At 37.5% G+C, this 18,253-nt stretch overlaps 1 protein-coding gene across 4 annotated transcripts in view; it reads left to right on the forward strand.

Annotated features, from left to right (window-relative positions):
- The window catches only part of Invs (inversin), a 130,886-nt gene that overhangs the window by 5,999 nt on the left and 106,634 nt on the right, over positions 1–18,253 (forward strand). For 3 of the 4 annotated variants that reach the window (XM_038348415.2, XM_038348414.2, XM_038348417.2), the window contains exon 3: positions 11,148–11,314. In XM_038348415.2, the coding sequence (XP_038204343.1) occupies positions 11,148–11,314 (167 nt within the window). Of the gene's footprint in view, positions 1–11,147; positions 11,315–18,253 lie in introns of those variants that run through there. The other variant, XM_038348416.1, reaches the window with a different exon arrangement.

Here is an 18,253-nt window from a genome sequence, read left to right on the forward strand (position 1 = left end):
AAGCTGAGCTTCTTGAGACAGCTGCACCCGTTAGCCCCACTTCTCTCACCTAATCCGTTCTTTCATGTTTACAAAATACAGATATATATATATATATATATATATATATATATATATATACACACCTCTTATTTTGAGACATATGTAGAAAGAAACACATATAATTTACATGTACAACTTAAACAAATACAAAACAAATACCCATTAACCTCCAACTAAGTTAAAGAATAATACAATGTCAGTACCCCAACAGCCACTTACTATCTTGCCTGTGTTTATTTGAGACAGCATTTCATTTAGCCCAGGCTGACCTTAAACTCCCATTGTAGCTGAGGATGACTTTGAACTCCTGAACCTCTTCCTACATGCTGGGATTCCTGCAGCCTGTCCCACTAGTACCTCTTTCTGCCTTTTTTTCCTTCTTTTCTTTTTTTGAGAGTGAAGTCCAGGATTCTGTACATGTTATACCCCTACACCCATCTTGACTTTATAATAATCATATTGTTTTTACTCATTTTGAATGTTCACTGAATGTTTCAGCTTTATGTGAGCAGGAAAAAAAGACTCTATACACTTACAGTTTTTCCTGGCTTATAAACACTTTCATTTCTTGTCATTATACTTGGAACAGCATTTCAAAGGCCTCTTGCACCTCCTTCCCCTCCAGCCTCACCTTGCACAACTTGTTTCCTAGGAAAACTTGCTTCCTTTCAGTTTCTCCTGCCTACCAAGTCCTTTTCCATTTCAGGGCTTTCGCCTGCTATTGTCTGTCTGATAACTCTTAGGCCCCTCCTTGCTCAGTACCATAGGGCTACTTCTTCAAAGAGAACTGCTCCAGCAGCCAGTCTCAGTCGGTCTCTTCATTGTGCCCTTCCTTGACCCTCTGCAGGCTTCCTTCGCAGAGGCTGTGTAACCATATTTGTGTGGCTGACTGTTCTAATGTCTGTCTGACTTCTCCGAGAGCAGACTGAGTTGTTGGTTACCGTATCCAGCACAGTACTTGACACATAGTAGGCATGGGAGAACTATTGTTGAAGAAATGAGTAAATATTATAGCTCTTAGTTAATTATCTTTCCTTCCCAGTAGTCTATGAATACCTTGAGGCCCAGCACTAAAAGTGAATTGAGTTGAATTAAATTGAATTGAGAAACAGATTGAGATAAAATTCCCTGAGGAGGGAAAAATTTGAATCAGAGTTCCTCAAGAAAAAAAATATATAAAATGACTTTTTCATTATTTTAATGGATATTACAATCTTCCAAAGCAAATACACTGTGGTATGCTGTAAAGTAAAAGCACACTAGTTCATTCATAGAAACTAACTGAAACATTTCATTGTAAAACTTGAAACTTTCCTATAATTTAACATACCCTAAAAAATTATTAAGATCTAAAAAGCATAACATATAACAAGTATAGAGATAATAAATTTATTGATTGATCCCTGGGTTTTCCATCACTTTGTTCAAGGAACTCCAGAGTCATTACTGATTGAGGGACACTACTGGCCTTTTAGGCATTGTGCCATTGTGTTTTCTGTGGATAGCGCCACACCTTTATTCTGTGGCATTTCCCAAGTAGTGTATCTCCATGCCAAAATATCTGTTCTGTTTGATCTTAAATTTCAGTCTATTTTAAACATCTTTTTACATACCACATGTTTCATGATCGCTACATATGTGTTATTTCTCTTTACTAAACTAGTGTCATAGTACTACTGATGAATTATTTTTTTGGATCTTTGTTCACCAACTGCTCAGCGACTTCATTCACTTTAGCATTTTCCGTTTTCCCATCTCTGTTTCCATGGAGAAGTGTGCCAGTGATGCATTTGACTCCATGGAAACGGATGACTGTCTCTTTACTTACACAACTAATTAAATCGAACTGTTTCTGAGCTGCCCATTGTCCTGGAGGAGAACTGAAGAGGCCGTCTCTGAATGAAACATCTTTTAGTCACGGTCCTTGCTGCTGCACCTAACACAATGCTGTTATGGATGCTTTAGCATTTCCCACTTCCTAGATTACCTGAGTAAGTTAGATATAGTAATGAGCCTTGTTAAGGTGCAAAATCCAGGCACTATTTCTGGTATTATTTCTAGCATTTCTTCTTTTACTTCAAACTTTACCTTAAATATTTAATTGAAACCAAAAAATTTAAATTGAATAGTCTATAAAACGTAGAATGGTTGCCAGGCAGTGATGGTGCACACCTTTAATCCCAGCACTCAGTGGCAGGGAGGCAGAAGCAAGTGGATCTCTGTGAGTTTAAGGCCAGCTTGGTCTACAGTTCCAGGATAGCCAGGGTGTTTACACAGAGAAACTCTGTTTTGAAAAACAAACAAAATAGTAAAATGGTTATAACTTACAAAATATTTAATAATTTATATTTTATAAATGTCATTATTAAAGTACAGTTGGCCCTCTGTGTCATGGGTTACACAGGCACAGATTCAACTAATTGAAGAGTGATGATGTTTGGGGGAGGGAACTTGTTCTGTACTGGACAGTGTACAGACTTCTTTGTCTCTTTTCTCTAGACAGTATTCTAAAATGACTATAACATTTACATTTTATTAGGTATTATAAGTAATCTAGAGACTAAGATATATGGAAGAAGACATATGTTTATATGTCAGTACTATATGTTTATAAAGGGCTTGAACATCTACACATATTGGTACCTGGAGATCCACTTGCCCCTGGACACCAAGGGAAGACTGTGTACATGTTTATACTTGCTAGTATTAGTGATAAAATTAGCTAACCATCATAAAGTCATGTGTTATATGTCAGTCACTGGGTGATGTGTTGTGCAACTTGTTAACTAGTTTAACAATACGTTCAAAGAGTTTTGGATACTCTTATTAGTTATTTTCTAGGTAAGGACATGTTAAGCAAAACTTAGACTGCGTCCAGGTAATTTTATTCTAGAATCTACACTTCTAACTAATAATCTGTGGGACCTCACTGTCTGGGTACATGTTTCTGTACACACATGCTCTTTCCTACTTACATGCAGAGAAGAAGAAAGAAAGAACTGAATTACTTTGGGCCTTAGTTGATAAACTGAATGATTACCTAGAATTAATTTGTATTAGCATTGTATTTGGGGAAGGGTTTGAGGTAGGCATGCCTGTGTGCTCACACACAACTGAGTGCACAGACAATAGACTCTTTTGACAATGTGATAAAGCCTAGGTCTATCCTTATAAAAAAAAGTTAAATCTAAAATAAAATCTACAGGATTCCAAAAGAAAGTCAATAGATTGACATATAGTTATTACATATTTTAATATTACAGCACAGTAATAGCATAAATTTTGGAACATATTCAACAGTGAAATCTAATGACAGGTCTCCCCGACTTGGTAATTCTCAGTAGTCCTGGGTGCAGGTGATCTTTGCAGATGTGTGGAATGATTATAATGAAAAAAAAACTTTTAAACATTTTGTAAACTCTGGAACACCCTCAGTGATAGCAAATGCCTTCCCAATTCTGTGACACTCTGAAAAGTGTGGGGAAATAAGTGAAAGCAAATGAAATAATAACCCATAATGTCAGGTGAAGATGACATGTCAAACAGCCTGCAGGATAGCAGTGGAGAATCCTGCCTGGAGCCGTCCCCTACAGTGGAAAGGTCCCAGCAGAGGATGTAAGGAGCTGAAGAGGAAGGAAATGAGCCAGGCCATGATGGTTGGGAGAATCTTGCAGCCTGACTGACTAGCAGCAGCCAGAGTGCTTCTTAATTTATACAGAATTTAGTAAGTAGGGATACATTCATGTTGTTCCATAACACAGACCATATCATTTTTGTTTCTGGACTGTGTTTCACTTCCTTCTGCTCATCTTTTGGTCATCATTAATACACAGTGACAGAACAGTGTTATCATTTCCAATCATTTTCCCTCAAGTTTTGACATCATTGATAAACAGAGTTATCATTTTTACTCATTAACCCCATAACCCAATTTTTAGAAATCTAGAGGCTTGTGAAAGTTGTTCTCAGGCTGGTTACCCTTTTGACTACAAGCACATTTGACCAAAACAATCTTCAAGCCATCATGGGCATACTGCCACGTCCCAAGCAGTATATTATTAACTCTTAATGGTCAGAGTGCCCAAGAAATATCCTCAGGCCCAAACTGCTGCAGTTATTATTCAAATTTTGGCATAATTTAATTGTATTTTGTATCTTTCTGGGATAGTTTTATTATCTTTCCACATCATTTTTTGCACATCAGTACAAGTCTCTGTGTAGGACAGAGGTGGCTTCAGCTAGTCTTTGTTGCTGTATATGCCATGTAATTGCCTGGGTGTCTAGTAGAAGGAGGCTTGTGATCTGAACTGTGGCCAACTCCTCTAGCCCACCGAATCTTGTTGACCTTTTTAAGTTTACTTTGTTTTGATTATCTTGTTTCTGAGTAAGTACAGGGACAGATGTTTCAAAAATATCTCATAGCCTCATAAAGAGACCTCTGGCTTCTTTATGTATGTCACAGCCTCCAAGGCATAAAGAAGACCTTCAAGTAGATAAGGATATCTCCCTAAATCATGGAGGAGAGGTAGTTTGTTCAGGACTGTCTTAGGGAAACTTGGAAATAGCATTCCTGGGAGAAGGCATAAATTATTCATAAGGAATTTCCCATAAGTCCAGTATTCCCAAATTGTACAAATATTAAAAATCTCTCAAATATGCAACAGGTGGAAATGAAAAGCAAAGGTAGCGTAGCGGCCCTCATATGGCTCAGCTTTGTTAGATCTTTGTCAAACAACCGTGCTGGCTTTATGACTTCTGCCATCCCCATCAGATATGGCCATGCCAGAATTTCATTTATTTGTGTGGGTCACTGTGGTGATACAGTGGTTGGGGATTGGCACAACTGTCACTGGTAGTGATGGCCATTCCTTTTAATTAGAGCTGGAGCTCAGGTTCTCTTACCAACCAGCCATTGGCCACTAGGATTCTGCTGCTTCAACTAACGTTGCAACGAATGAGTGAGATCGAGCAGTGTCTTTCTGACACAGTCTCACCCAGCTTCCCAACTGTGTTCAGACACAGCGAATGCCAGCTCTAACAAGCCCCAATTGGTCATGGAAGAGAAGCCATCTCCACAAATGATAGAATAATTAAAACCACAAAACAGACTAGCCAGCTGCTTCTGTTAGCTGTCCCTGAGAATGTCAGCTTCTCTCATAAGCCCTACCTCTGTAACAACATGTTGATATTACTTAAAATTTCCAGGTACCATATTGTTTTGTCTCCAAAATATTGTTTTTTTTGTATGGACCTGATATGTATTAGCTAATGTTTTAATTGAAAAAAAATACAAAGAGATTAGTATAATTAGATAAAGCCCTCCCTCAGGTACTTTGTTTGGGCCCAAAACCCTTGAACCCCACAGTATTCTCATTACTTAGAGAGTAGCCTGAAAGTCATTATGTGTCTGGTATCCTACTCCACCCCCAAGTGACACAAGCAGGACCCACAAGATAGCTTTTTTGTAATAATGAATAAAGGGTATATACTTTCAATTTCCTCAAATAGACAATTTTTGCCTCAAAGGCACAACATACTGAATGGTGGAGACATAACCCAATTAAAGCTTTCCTTTTGGGAAATATAACCACTAGTTAAACAAAAGCAAAGTCTGTCAGGGATTGAAGTCAAGCTCATATTTTCCCTGTATCACAGGAGACAAAAGAGGAGGCAGCTATGAGCCTAAAGTGCTCTCTTGTACATAGCAGAGTAACATGGTAGTCCCCAGGGTTCTGGCATCACTTTGAATCTGAGGAGCCTAATCAGTTATGACTATGCCAGGGTGTGGTGACCCCTCGATTTTTTTTATTTATTCTTATCACCACAGATCTAGTTCAATTTGCTTTCTTGAGCTTCCAAGGAGGAATCACATTTTACAAGGTTTTATAATATTATAAACATTGTCATCTGGCTACTACTGTCTTTATGGAACACTAGCAAAATTTAAACCTGCAGAGTACCCCTTTTTCATGAAAGACAGCTCAAAACTAGCCTTGCTACAGCCTGTTCCTTGTAAGTGTTACCTTGAGGGCCAGGGACTCAGACCAATAAAATAGTCATGCTTACTTACATTATATTTTATATCTGTAGTGAGTCTGGCCTTAAATGAGACTTTACCTATAAATGAAGCTGTAGTTCTGTGGATTCTTCTGGATTCAATACTGAAGACCCCTAGAGAGAAAATAACTACTTGCACCACTGACATGCCTTTTGCATACTTCTGTTGTCAGACATGTTGACTCAAATATAAAACTGCTTTCATCTTCAAAACCAAGGCTATAAAGAAAACCACCTGCCTCCTTCAGGAGTTATACACAGCCTGACTATATTTGTATATTTGAATTTCAAGCAGTGACCTTTGTCTTGTTGCCAATATACACAAAAACGGTAAATCGTCAGAGAAGCTGTTAGTCTTTCCGGATCCCAGGAACCCAGGCTTAGAATTTGTGCTGAAGTAGTCTTTAAAAATTAACACAGTATTGGAAGGCAGAAGCTCACGAAGCCTCAACCCTAGACAAGGAGCTACAGGCAACTAAGGAATGCTGAAGGGGCGAGAACTGTTTCTTCTGGGGAACACCTGCACCAGTGGTCAGCCAATAAAAAATGATCAGCCCTAAAAACGTACACATAAAAGTAACATTATATGGACCAAGCATGTTGCATTTATACATTTAGGAAGCATGCACCATACACAATCACAAGCACAACAGACTTTTCTTCATAGAGGCCATGAATTTGAAAGAGAGCAAGGGGTAGGGTACATAAGAGGGTTTGAAGAGAGAAAAGGAAGGGGGGGAATATAATTGCATTATAATCTCAAACAAATTTAGAAGTTATGTTTTTTAAAACCTAATACATTAGCTTAAATTCAGGCACAAAACAGTCCAGGCAGAAGTAACATGTACTCCCTTTATCTCGCTTCACTGTTTCCTCAAATAAAACATTGTGCTTGGTCAGTCAGTGCCTCTCTCGACAGCAGAGTTCAGGCAGAGTCACCGCACAAGCAATCGCCTTCCCTCACACAGTAGATGTGCGGTTACTCTCAGCAGTTAGAAGTGCCTGATCAGTAGCTGTGGCAAAAGCAGCGAAAATTTTCACTGAAAGTGCATGCTGGAAGCTGTGGTCTTTTATTGTTTCCCGTTTTAAGTTTGGTGACATGTAATACAATAAGATTTCCTTTTTGTATACAATTATTTTAATTTTTGACAAGTATAAGTGACTAATCACAACCACATGTAATAACATTGACGATATAGAGAAGTTACACAATACCTTCAAGGTCACATATGCCCCCCCCCCCCCAGTGTGTCCCTCCTCACATCCCTGCCTTTGGTAACCACTGGTGTTTTCTGCCCCTACAAATTTTCTTTTTCCAAAATGCCATGTAAGTATCATTCTGTGTGTCTGATTTCTTTCACTTGACTCGAAGCGTTTGAGAGTTCCCTCATGTTGAGTAAGCCTTTGGCTGTTTCTTTTTCTTGATGAGCAAGAAAATATAAATGTATTGCACTTTGTTCACTATCTGCAGAATAAGTGGGGTATTTCTACTCTTCACAGTCATGAGATAGACGACTATAGACATCCACAGACAGGTTTTTCTGTGAGCACTGGCTTTTGTGCTTTTCTTTCTCCTTAGTGTAGGTGAGGGGATTATTAGGCCTTGTGGTAAGTGTTTATTTTGGATAATAAGGAACAGGCCGTTTTCAGCTGGGTCTCTGCTGTACCATTTTGTATTCCTTGCCACCGTATCTAGCCATTTTCCCTTCTCCTCTCCATTTGCTGTTCTTTGGGTTTTGTTCTCACTGTAGCTGTCCACATGGGAGTGCAGTGGTGCCACATTGTGGGCTGATTTACATTCCCATGTATTAATGATGTTGCCTGCTTTCTCATATGTATATTAGGTGAAATGTCTGTTCACATATCCTGGACCCTTTTTATTTCATCATCTGTCTTTTTAGTACTCAGTTGCAGCAAGTTCTTTACTCTGGAAAGAAGACATTTTCAGATACGCGTTTTGCAAATATTTCCTCCCGGTTTATTTTGGTCTTTTCATCTTTTAACAATGTTTTTCAAACACAAAGATTTTAAATTAGTGTGAAAGGTAATTTGTGTATGGATTATTTTGGGGATCATATCTAAGAAATCCTTAATACAGGTTACAAAGATATTCACCTTTATTTGCTTCTAAAAGTTTTATATAGTTATAGTTGTACATTTAAATCTATGATGCAATTAGAAGTAATTTTTATCTTTTGTGCTATCTATGAACTAATGTTTATATCCTCCCAGAATTCATAGATTGAAATCCTAGCCCTGGTGTGGTCGTCAGAGGTGAGGCATTGGAAAGTAATTCAGGTTTTGAGAGTGAACTCTCACAAATGAGATTAGAGATCTGTCTAGCTTTTTTTTTTTTTTGCTTATTGTTTAAAAATACAAAAGTCTGCAGTCTGCCACCCATAAAAAGGGCCCTCACAAGGTTCCAACCCTGCTGGCACCTTGATCTTAGGTTTTCATGCCCATAATAATGGAAATTAAGTTCCTGTGGTTTCTCTGTCAGCCAATCTATACTCTCTTGTTATTGTAGCCTAACCTGGTAAGGCCACACTGCAAAGTAAAGGTAGAAAGGTTTTGATTGGTTTTGTTTTTTGTTTTGTTGGTTTGCCTAAGAATTCCAGATTTTTCCAGCTACACATTTTTAAAATACTGCTCTATGGTTTGCCTTTGCAGTTTTGTAAAAAATCGATGCATCATGTACATGTAAGTGTGTTTCCAATACTCTCAGATCTGCGGTATTGATCCATATACTCTATCCATCTATAGCTGTCACCACACCATCTTTGTTATTGCAGCTCTGTGTCTTCAAACCATACAATGCAAAGTCTCCAAATTTAGTCTTCCTTTCAAAAATTATTTTTCTCCTCATTGCTGTATATGGAATCCAGGGCCTGACATAGTAGGGAAGCACTGAACAAGTACATCCCTGGCCCTGAAATAACTTTCCATCTTTACGTTTTTGCCTTTCCATAATAAAACACGTTTGTACAAAAATTGCTTGGGAGAATTTTTAGTACGTTATCTTAGTAGTGCTTCATAGGAAGGAATAACTTTAAAGTTGATTTCTTTCACAGATGGCCTATATAAGGGTTTTCTATTGTGGCCTAAGAATCAACATGAACAGTTTACAATAACAAATATTTATTATCTTCCAGTTTTTCTGGGTCAGGCTTCCAGACATAGTTTGGCTAGGGTAACAGACTGTTAGCAAGGGTGGATCTCACCTAAGGTTCAGAATTCTCTTCTTAATTCACACTGGCAGAATTTTACTTTGTATGGCTTTAACATTTCTGGCAGCTTGCCACTCTTAGGCCAGCAGGTAAGGTGCCTCACCTCTAAATTATTTTAAAAAGCAACCCAAGTGGTTGAGGGTGTAACTTGGTGGTGATGTGTTTGAAAAGCATGCACTGAGCCCTGAATTTGATCCCCAGCACCGCAATCAATCAATCAGCAACCAATCAATAAAAAGCTATGCAAGTTAATCTTTCATAATTAACTTAAGTTCAGTGATGAATATGCTGCAAGCCTCAACATATTTACCACAAAATAGAAGATGATCATGGGAATGATGCCCTCCCACATCCACAGACTCCCTCAGCTAAAGAGAGTATCATATATGGCATGTATTCTAGGGAGTGAGCCTCCTACCTGCTGTATTAGTTACATTTTCATTGCCATGCTAACACATTATGAGCGAAGGCAACTTAAGGAACAGTTTACTTTTGCTTATGGTTCCAGAGTACTAGATTTCCATAATGGTAGGGATGGCATGATGGAGGAACAGGAAGCTGAGAGATCACATCTCGACACGCGCACACACACACACGCACGCACACACCACACTAAGCAGTGACAGTGCATGGGATGAAATCCCACCTCCATGGACATACTTCCTCCAGTAAAGCTCCACATACTAAATGTCCCATAACGCTCCAAATAGTGTCACTAAGCGACAACCAAATGATCAGATACACGAGCATATGGGGGATATTTTTCATCATTCAAACCAATACAGGTGCCACCTCAGAATTTTGCCTACTTCAAATACCATTAAAGATACCTATACATTTAATAGATTATATTTTCCATGGAATTCATCCATTTCTCTTAGATTAAATGTTTATGGGCATAAAATTATTTATGATATTCCCTTGTTTTCAAATTTCTAATGGTCTGAAGCCTACATTGATAATTTTTTTCATTTTTCATAGTAAAAATCTGTTTTCACTGGCTTTTGTTATTATTTTGTTTACTTTTACAATGTTTGGGGATTGACCCTAGGGCCTCATATGTGTAAAGGCAAATGTTCTACCATTGAAGACAACAGTGTCCCATCTAGTATAATCTGTTTTTAATGATAAGTCTAATTGTAAATTTTTTGTTTGTTTTCCAAGAGCTTTTAGCTTCATTAATTTTTCTATTTTTCACATTTTAATTTCACTTATCTTTATTACTTTTATTAAGTTCTTCCTCCTTTTGAGTTAAATTTGCTCATCTTAGTATACTAAAGAGGAAGCATTGTTTATCAATCTGAAATAGTTCTTCTATTCTTATGTAAATTTTCAGTGCTCTGTATTTCTTGAGGAGATTCCCTTATGTATAGGGCAATGCATGTGGAGGTCAGGAGACAACCTTGGGTATTGGTCCTCATCTTTTGAGTGACAAAAAAAAAAAAGAATTTACAATACACACTCTTAAGGGTAGTACCAAATAAGTATTTGTTGACAAAAGAAAAAAGTAATGCAGAAACATGAATCACTCCATATCTCAAAATGTTTATTAAAAGTAATATAATACAGATATGACCATTAAAGTCATCAGCCAGTTGGTATTCTAGCTCTGCCATGTAATTTCAGTATGCATGTATATAGGCTAATAAATTTCTCTGATAATGTAGAGATGCTTATGTCTACTTCATAGACTAAATGAAAATGAAATAATATGCAATGGATTTAGTACAGTACTCAATAATAAGGATTTACTGAATGTGTCTCCTACTTATATTAGTAATAAGTATAATTATTAAATATCACTTTTTCTTATACTTACAGGAAACCCTGCTCTTAAAGACAAAGAAGACCAATTTGGAAGAACACCACTCATGTACTGTGTGTTGGCAGACAGACTGGACTGTGCAGATGCTCTTCTGAAAGCAGGGGCAGATGTCAATAAGACTGACCATAGCCGGAGAACAGCCCTCCACCTTGCAGCTCAAAAGGTGAGAAGCCAGATTACTGTGAAGAGGAGACTGGCTGTTTGTTACTTGACTGGTAGAAATGTGCAATGAACAAATAAATGGCAAAGGCATAATACCAGGTTTCTGGGTTTCTGCAAATATTCTGTAAACTGTGGGTATAATAACACAGTCTATCAAACAGGGTAACTGGGACTGTTGGTGAAGAACTGTCTTGGTTGATGAAGTACTTGCCTACAAGCACAAATATCCCTAGAACTTAAGCTAAAAAAACTGGAGAACTAGAGACAGGCTTACTGACTAGCCAAGCCGAACATAAGCACTGAGTTCCAGGCCAATAAAGAGCCCCTGTGTCCACAAAAAGCAAGTTGGATGGCACCTAAGAAACAACCACCAAGGCCGCTCTGCAGCCTCCACACATACAAACTCACAGCTGCAAGCACCCTGCACATGCACATGAAACCCACGTGTGGAGAGAAGATAAAGACAAAACAGAACACAACCACAGTCCCTGTGGTCGGATTTAGTGTTAGAAATGAACGTGAATCTTTGGGCTTTACATGGTTTATTTTTTCCCTCATGAATGTTACTTTTATAATTAGAAGTTTCATTCTCTTTAGAAATATGTGGCATTAGGGCCATAAAGAAATTTATTTTCAGCTTTTTAGTGTAATTTCAGCATTTAAAAAATATAAAATTATATTGGCAATATCAGTGGCTTCAAGTTTTAAAGTAATTGTAACTGAGTTCAGATTTTTTTCTTGTTTTTTGAGATACAGTTTTACTGTGTAGCTCTAACTGTCCTAGAATTCACGCTGTAGACTAGGCTGGCCTCAATATCACAGAGATCTGCCTGCCTCTGCCTCCCAGGTACTGGGATTAAAGGCATGGACCACCATTCCAGGTTCAGAGTTCAGATTTTTAAGATATACACAGTAAAAAGATAAAACAAGATGCTTCTAAATTAATTCAAAAACTTACCTAAGCCGGGCGGTGGTGGCGCACGCCTTTAATCCCAGCACTCGGGAGGCAGAGGCAGGCGGATCTCTGTGAGTTCGAGACCAGCCTGGTCTACAAGAGCTAGTTCCAGGACAGGCTCCAAAAAAGTTGCAGAGAAACCCTGTCTCGAAAAACCAAAAAAAGAAAAACTTACCTAAAAGCCATTTTCCCTCCATAAAGTTTTGGTTTGTAAGACACACTTCTAGCCCATGATATTTTCCTTTTTTTGCATTAGACTTCATATTTTTCTAATAAAAAACAGTGAACTAGAGTTAGATATAGCATAAACTATTAGTGGTATTTTTGATTTAAAAATATGACCAGACAGAGTTGATGAATTGAAGGTTTAGAAAAATACCTTTCTATGAGCTGAATGCATAAAATAATGCTTACATCACTGTACTGCTGTATGTATTCATCAGTGAGTCTATCAGTTTGCTCCCAGTTACTTCTCCTGAATTGATTTTCATTATAGTAATTTCAAAAAAAAACCCTACTATTCTTATCCTGAGTTTTACCTGCTACTCCAGTATTACAACTTTTCACCTAGGCTTATCAGATAACTAAATTACTCACTTTGAAAGGGTTAACTACATTTAGCTTGTTACGATAAAAAATTAGGAATGGTCCCAATATTAAAAATTTAGTACTCTTTAGACTTCTTATTGTGAGCCACTTAGGTATGAAATTCAACTTTTAAAAATAAAGGTTGGAAAACCCTGACATCAAGTAGATCATTGAGGACTGGGGATAAGGATTTAAGCTGATGATCTAATACTGTGACTTCTTAGAGAGTTAGTGTGACCAGCATGGTTAACAGAGGGGCTTGACTCATCAGCCTAATTAGCTTTGTCAGATGCAACACATTATTCCCTGTTGATTTTTGTTTCAATGTTAATTTGGGCTTGTTTTTTGTTTGTTTGCTTGCTTGCTTATTTTGTGGGTTTTTTATTTTGTTTTATTGTGGTGGTGGTGGTTTTGTGTGTGTATGTGTCTTTCTATGTATGTGTCTGTGTGTTTATTGTTTTGAGACAGAGTCTCCATGTGACATAGGTAGGCTTCAAACTTGTGGCAGTTTACCCACCTCAGCTCACCTAGTGTTGGAATTAGAAGTGTAAGCCACCACACCAGGCTTCCTATTTTGATATTTTTAAATTTTAAAACTCTTATGTGTGTTGTATATACATGGTGTATGAGCATACGTGGAGGTCAGTGTCTGTTCTCTCTTTCTACTTTTACCTGTGTTTTGAGATTAAACTTAGATTTGTGCCACAAATGCCTTTGTCCACTGTATTAGTTAATTTTCTACTGCTGCAGTAAAACACCATGATTAAGGCAACTTATAGAAGGGTTTATTTGAGCTGGCTGATCCAGAAGGTTAGAGTTCATGATGGCAAAGCTAAGGCATGCTTCCTAGAACGGCAACCGAGAACTCACATCTTGAACCACAAACAGGAAGCAGGAAGAGCAAACTGGGAAAGGCATAAGACAGAAATCTCAAAGACCACTCCTTGTGACATACTTTGTTCAGCAAGATCATACCTCCTAAGCCTTACCAGATGGCCATCATGGAACCAAGTACTCAAAAATCTGAGTCCATGGGGTACAGTCTCATTCAAACTATCACATCTACCATCTTGTTGGCCTTGATTTTTTTTATTATGGTTTTTATAGTATCAAAAAATAAATAGAATTAAGACCTATCTGCTAGAACTTATATAGTTGATTTCATACGTTACAAGTTTAATGCTTTTTCAAGTATCTGATAGTTACAACCCCCCTTTGCTGTTGCTTTTTTCACATGCTTGCTAAGAGCAGGGATGTGTCTTTAAGTTATACTACTAGACTCTCCAGAACAAGAATGGGAATAATTCTTTAGTATCTTGCTCTTCCCAGTCAGACCTGGGTGTTATGTTTGATTTTGTGTTTCCAATAAAGTATCAGTTTTAAGAAATCAAAAATGAACACACATAAAAGCAGAAATATGATGTTGAATGATCGAGAAATATTTTTTAAGAATAAGTCTGTTAAGATGTCCTGTTTCTGAGAGCACACACACACTTTAAAGAACATCTATGCATTAAATTTCCAGGAGTCCCCCATATTAAAATAAACCAAATATGATCTACCAATGAAAGACAGCCAAACAAAGAAGGAAGTAGTCTACCATGAACATAAGTCAACAGAAACAACCTATTTAGTCTATGAAATGTATCAGTACTGGAAAAATTGAAGACAATATAAAATAACCACCAATGGTTATTTAGAGGTGAAGAGACAAACCAGAAAAAGGAGAACCCGAGAACAGACTTCTGTGACAAAGCATGCATCCCGAACATGCCTGCCGATGTTTCAGGTAACACTGTGCCAGACACATATGCATGTATCTCGTATAACTGGAAAAAAAATGTATGCCCAGAGTTTAAAAGCACTGAGAATAATCAGCATGGACATACTCTAAGAAAATATAATCATTTAGGGAAAGAAAGCCTGTACTAAGAGTACCACAGTCACCCGTTTTCCTTAAAAGTATTTTCTAGTTTGTAATGCAAATAAGTATAACACTAACAGTCTTATGAGGTTGAAGAAACCAAGGTATAGATGGTGTTGCTAGAATGGAGAGAACAGTGGAGGAGGAACCCAAAAATCCTGCTACAAGTTCTATCTAGTCAAAGTTAAACTGTGCTTGTGCCGTGTGGGGCTCAGAGAGAATAAACAGCAGCTGGGAAGTGGAACAGCTGAACATTGATTATTTTTAAACTATCCTACATTTTCTTTCACAGTTAAGTCTTTTAGTCCATAATAAATTGATTTTTGTATGGGGATTCATTCTCACTTTAAAACATGGATAATTAATTTTGCTAACTCAAGCTCATTAATTTTCAGGAATAAAATATCAACTTGTACTGGTGTAAGGCTTTTGCACAATGTAATACCTATGTTTTGTTTTGTTTTCTAATGAAAAATTCTATCTACAATGGAGCCATTTAGGAAATATGAAAAGTTACATGATTGAAGTATGTAAGGAGGTTAACATGGCAGCCAAATCTCTTTGAAAGAGGAAGAAAGTGTAGGCGCATAGAGGTATTATAGTTGAGCCAGTGGAGTGGAGTTGACTCTAAGAGATACACCATGGAAGTGTTGACTCAACAAGTGGTTGCCAGACATTTCCAAGGTAGTCATGATTATGTAAATTGGCAGAATAGGAAAAACAAATCGCACATATCTGCTATAGGTTGAGGCTCTTGGTACAGCCTCCATTAAACTTCCTTTCCTTTTTATCAAAGTTATATCAATGAACTACTCACCTGTCTCACTGTCTTAATAATAATTCAGATAACCTACATACCTGTCAACAGGAAAATTGTTCCTGTTACACAATTTGGAAAATCTAAGTGTTGGTACATTCATAAATTCTATAGACATCATATTGAATGAAGCAGATTATTTTTTCAGCGTTAATTTTATGTAAAGAGATTTCAATATAGGCAAAACTGATCTCTGGTGACTGAAATTAGATACGTGCTCACCTACAGAATAGGCAGTGACTGAGAGAACATGAAGGAGCTTTCCAGGGTGCTAGAAATGTTCTGTGTCTTAGTATGTATGGTGGCTCCATGAAAATGTGTCAATCTTCTTAAGATTTTGTCCTTCTGTTCTATGTGTATTAATCCATGTGAAGTATTATTTATTGAATGTAAAATGTCTCTAACTTCGTGAGCCACCATGTGGTTCCTGGGAATTGAACTAAGGACCTCTAGAACAACAGCCAGTGCTTTTAACCTCTGAGCCATCTCTCCAGCCCCTGTCTAGAAATTGTAATCATACCTGTATATAAGATCAGGTAGATGGAACCAATGATGGTTCCTGGCCTGAGCATGTAAGCCCTAAGGTTGTATTTCCCACCTGAATTTGTAGAGCAGTACAAAAGCCCTATACCCATGAGCCTATCCTTGAGTTTTTAGAACTAGACATGTCTGGATCACCTGGACTGCGTATGAAAACACAGATTTCTGGACCAACTTGACCATTTTTAATTCAGTTGAGGCAACATGAAACCAGAAAGTTTACTACTTTGATAAGTTCCAAGGTAACTGACAAAACCCTTCAAGAACTGCTGCTCTGCTTTGCCTACATCATTTGCTTTTATGTATACTTCCCATTTTCAGTGCCATTGGCCTTGTCTAGATACTAACTTCTTAAATTAATTGGATGGCTTTATTCCCAAAGGTAATGTATACTAATCAAGGAGAAATAATGCGAAGAAGAGTTACTGAGATCAGAGTAAAAGCTCAATGTCAGGTCCCCATGGAATATCTTAATAGTTGACAGGTGCCGTGAATTTTGCTCTGCTAGTTTGGATCTGCAAAGTGAAATCTGAACTAGAGTGGCCAGTGCCAAAAAAGGCCATAGGAGTTGCAGTGCCCAGTGAAACAGAGGGAATCATTTAGAGGAAAACAGAATCAGAAATAGGAAATACTAATATTGAAGGTTACTCTGGGGAAATCACCTTACGAAGGAGACAAAGAAGGGGAAGAACTAACTAACTGAGTAGTGTTGTGAACCCAGCATAGTCAACAAGTTTTAGGTGTGGTGGACAGTTCCTGAGGAAGAACCCAAGGTTGACCTCTGGTTCTATGTTAACTTGTACACACATATCCACATACATGTACATGTATGCAAACACAAATTTAGGGGGAAAGTAGATGATTTTTGAATCGAAGTCTCTTGGAAAGTAAGAGCAAAACATTCTAAAATATAGTGAGGGAGTCTGGACTTGGACAAGTGATTTGTTTGTTTAGTGAGCATGGCATGAGTTTACAACACATCTGAATATTGCTGGCAACTAGTTATAAATCAAAATATCCCTAGGAAACTATTCTCATTATATAAATGGGAAAGCAGTTTGTAGTGGGTTTCATGATTGAAGGCCTAGAGTGAGATGTTTTGACCCTAAAGCTGAGTAAACTAGATAAGAAAGCTCATGTCCTATTGAAGCAATCTCTGACAAGGATGATAAGTGGAGGCTTAGGGCTGTGAAGGACCATTGCTTCCCATCTCCCAAACACAACACTCTGATTCCATAAAACACTCATGTTTGGATTAGGTGCAGGGCAGTAGTAGCTAATGTGAACTGATAACTTAGTGCTTCATTGGATGACAAGGACCTACTGATTTCCAGCTCTCTTGAGTCAATATGGCATAATGAAAAAGAAATTGGATCTGAAGTTTCAAGATTTACATCCCATTCATAATTCAAAGACATCTGGTACCTTGGACATTACTCACTAGGCTTGTGACCTGACATAGGTGGTTTAAGTCTCAAAAGCTTTGTAAAATAGGTTTATATTACTACCTTACCTACTTCATAGAATTGTGAATATTTAAGAAATAAAATATTAGTATTAACATTTGTGCCAGAGTCCACGGAAGGCAGCTAACTTATGCATGATGTTTACAAACACACAGACTTGAACATTATCTGAAGACCATATAAGTAATTGCTCTTCTAGTTATAGCACTCTTTCAATGCATTTAGAAATTGATGTGCCTAATAAAATATTTCATTTTAAATTTTCATTTAATTCAATTTTATATTTTCAATCCAATAAATATTAAATTAATAATATTGTCAGTGATTTTTTTTCTTGATGATTTCAAACTTTAAAAAGACAGAACTTGTTGGGTGGTAGTGGTGCACGCCTTTAATCCCAGCACTCGGGAGGCAGAGGCAGGCGGATGATGTGATGCCGAAGCCAGTCTGGTCTACAAAGTGAGTTCCAGAACAGGCTCCAAAGCTGCACAGAGAAACCCTATCTCGGGGGGAAAAAAAAAGACTGAGAGCTACATACAATAATATATTAAATGTATAAGTAACTTTATACCTTTTATACTTTATAAGTAATTTTAATTAGAAGTAGTGACCCTGACATATTTACTGACTTTAACCTTACTAGCAAAATT

This window comes from Arvicola amphibius, chromosome 11, assembly GCF_903992535.2.
Source record: "Arvicola amphibius chromosome 11, mArvAmp1.2, whole genome shotgun sequence".
Classification (NCBI taxonomy): Eukaryota; Metazoa; Chordata; class Mammalia; order Rodentia; family Cricetidae; genus Arvicola; species Arvicola amphibius.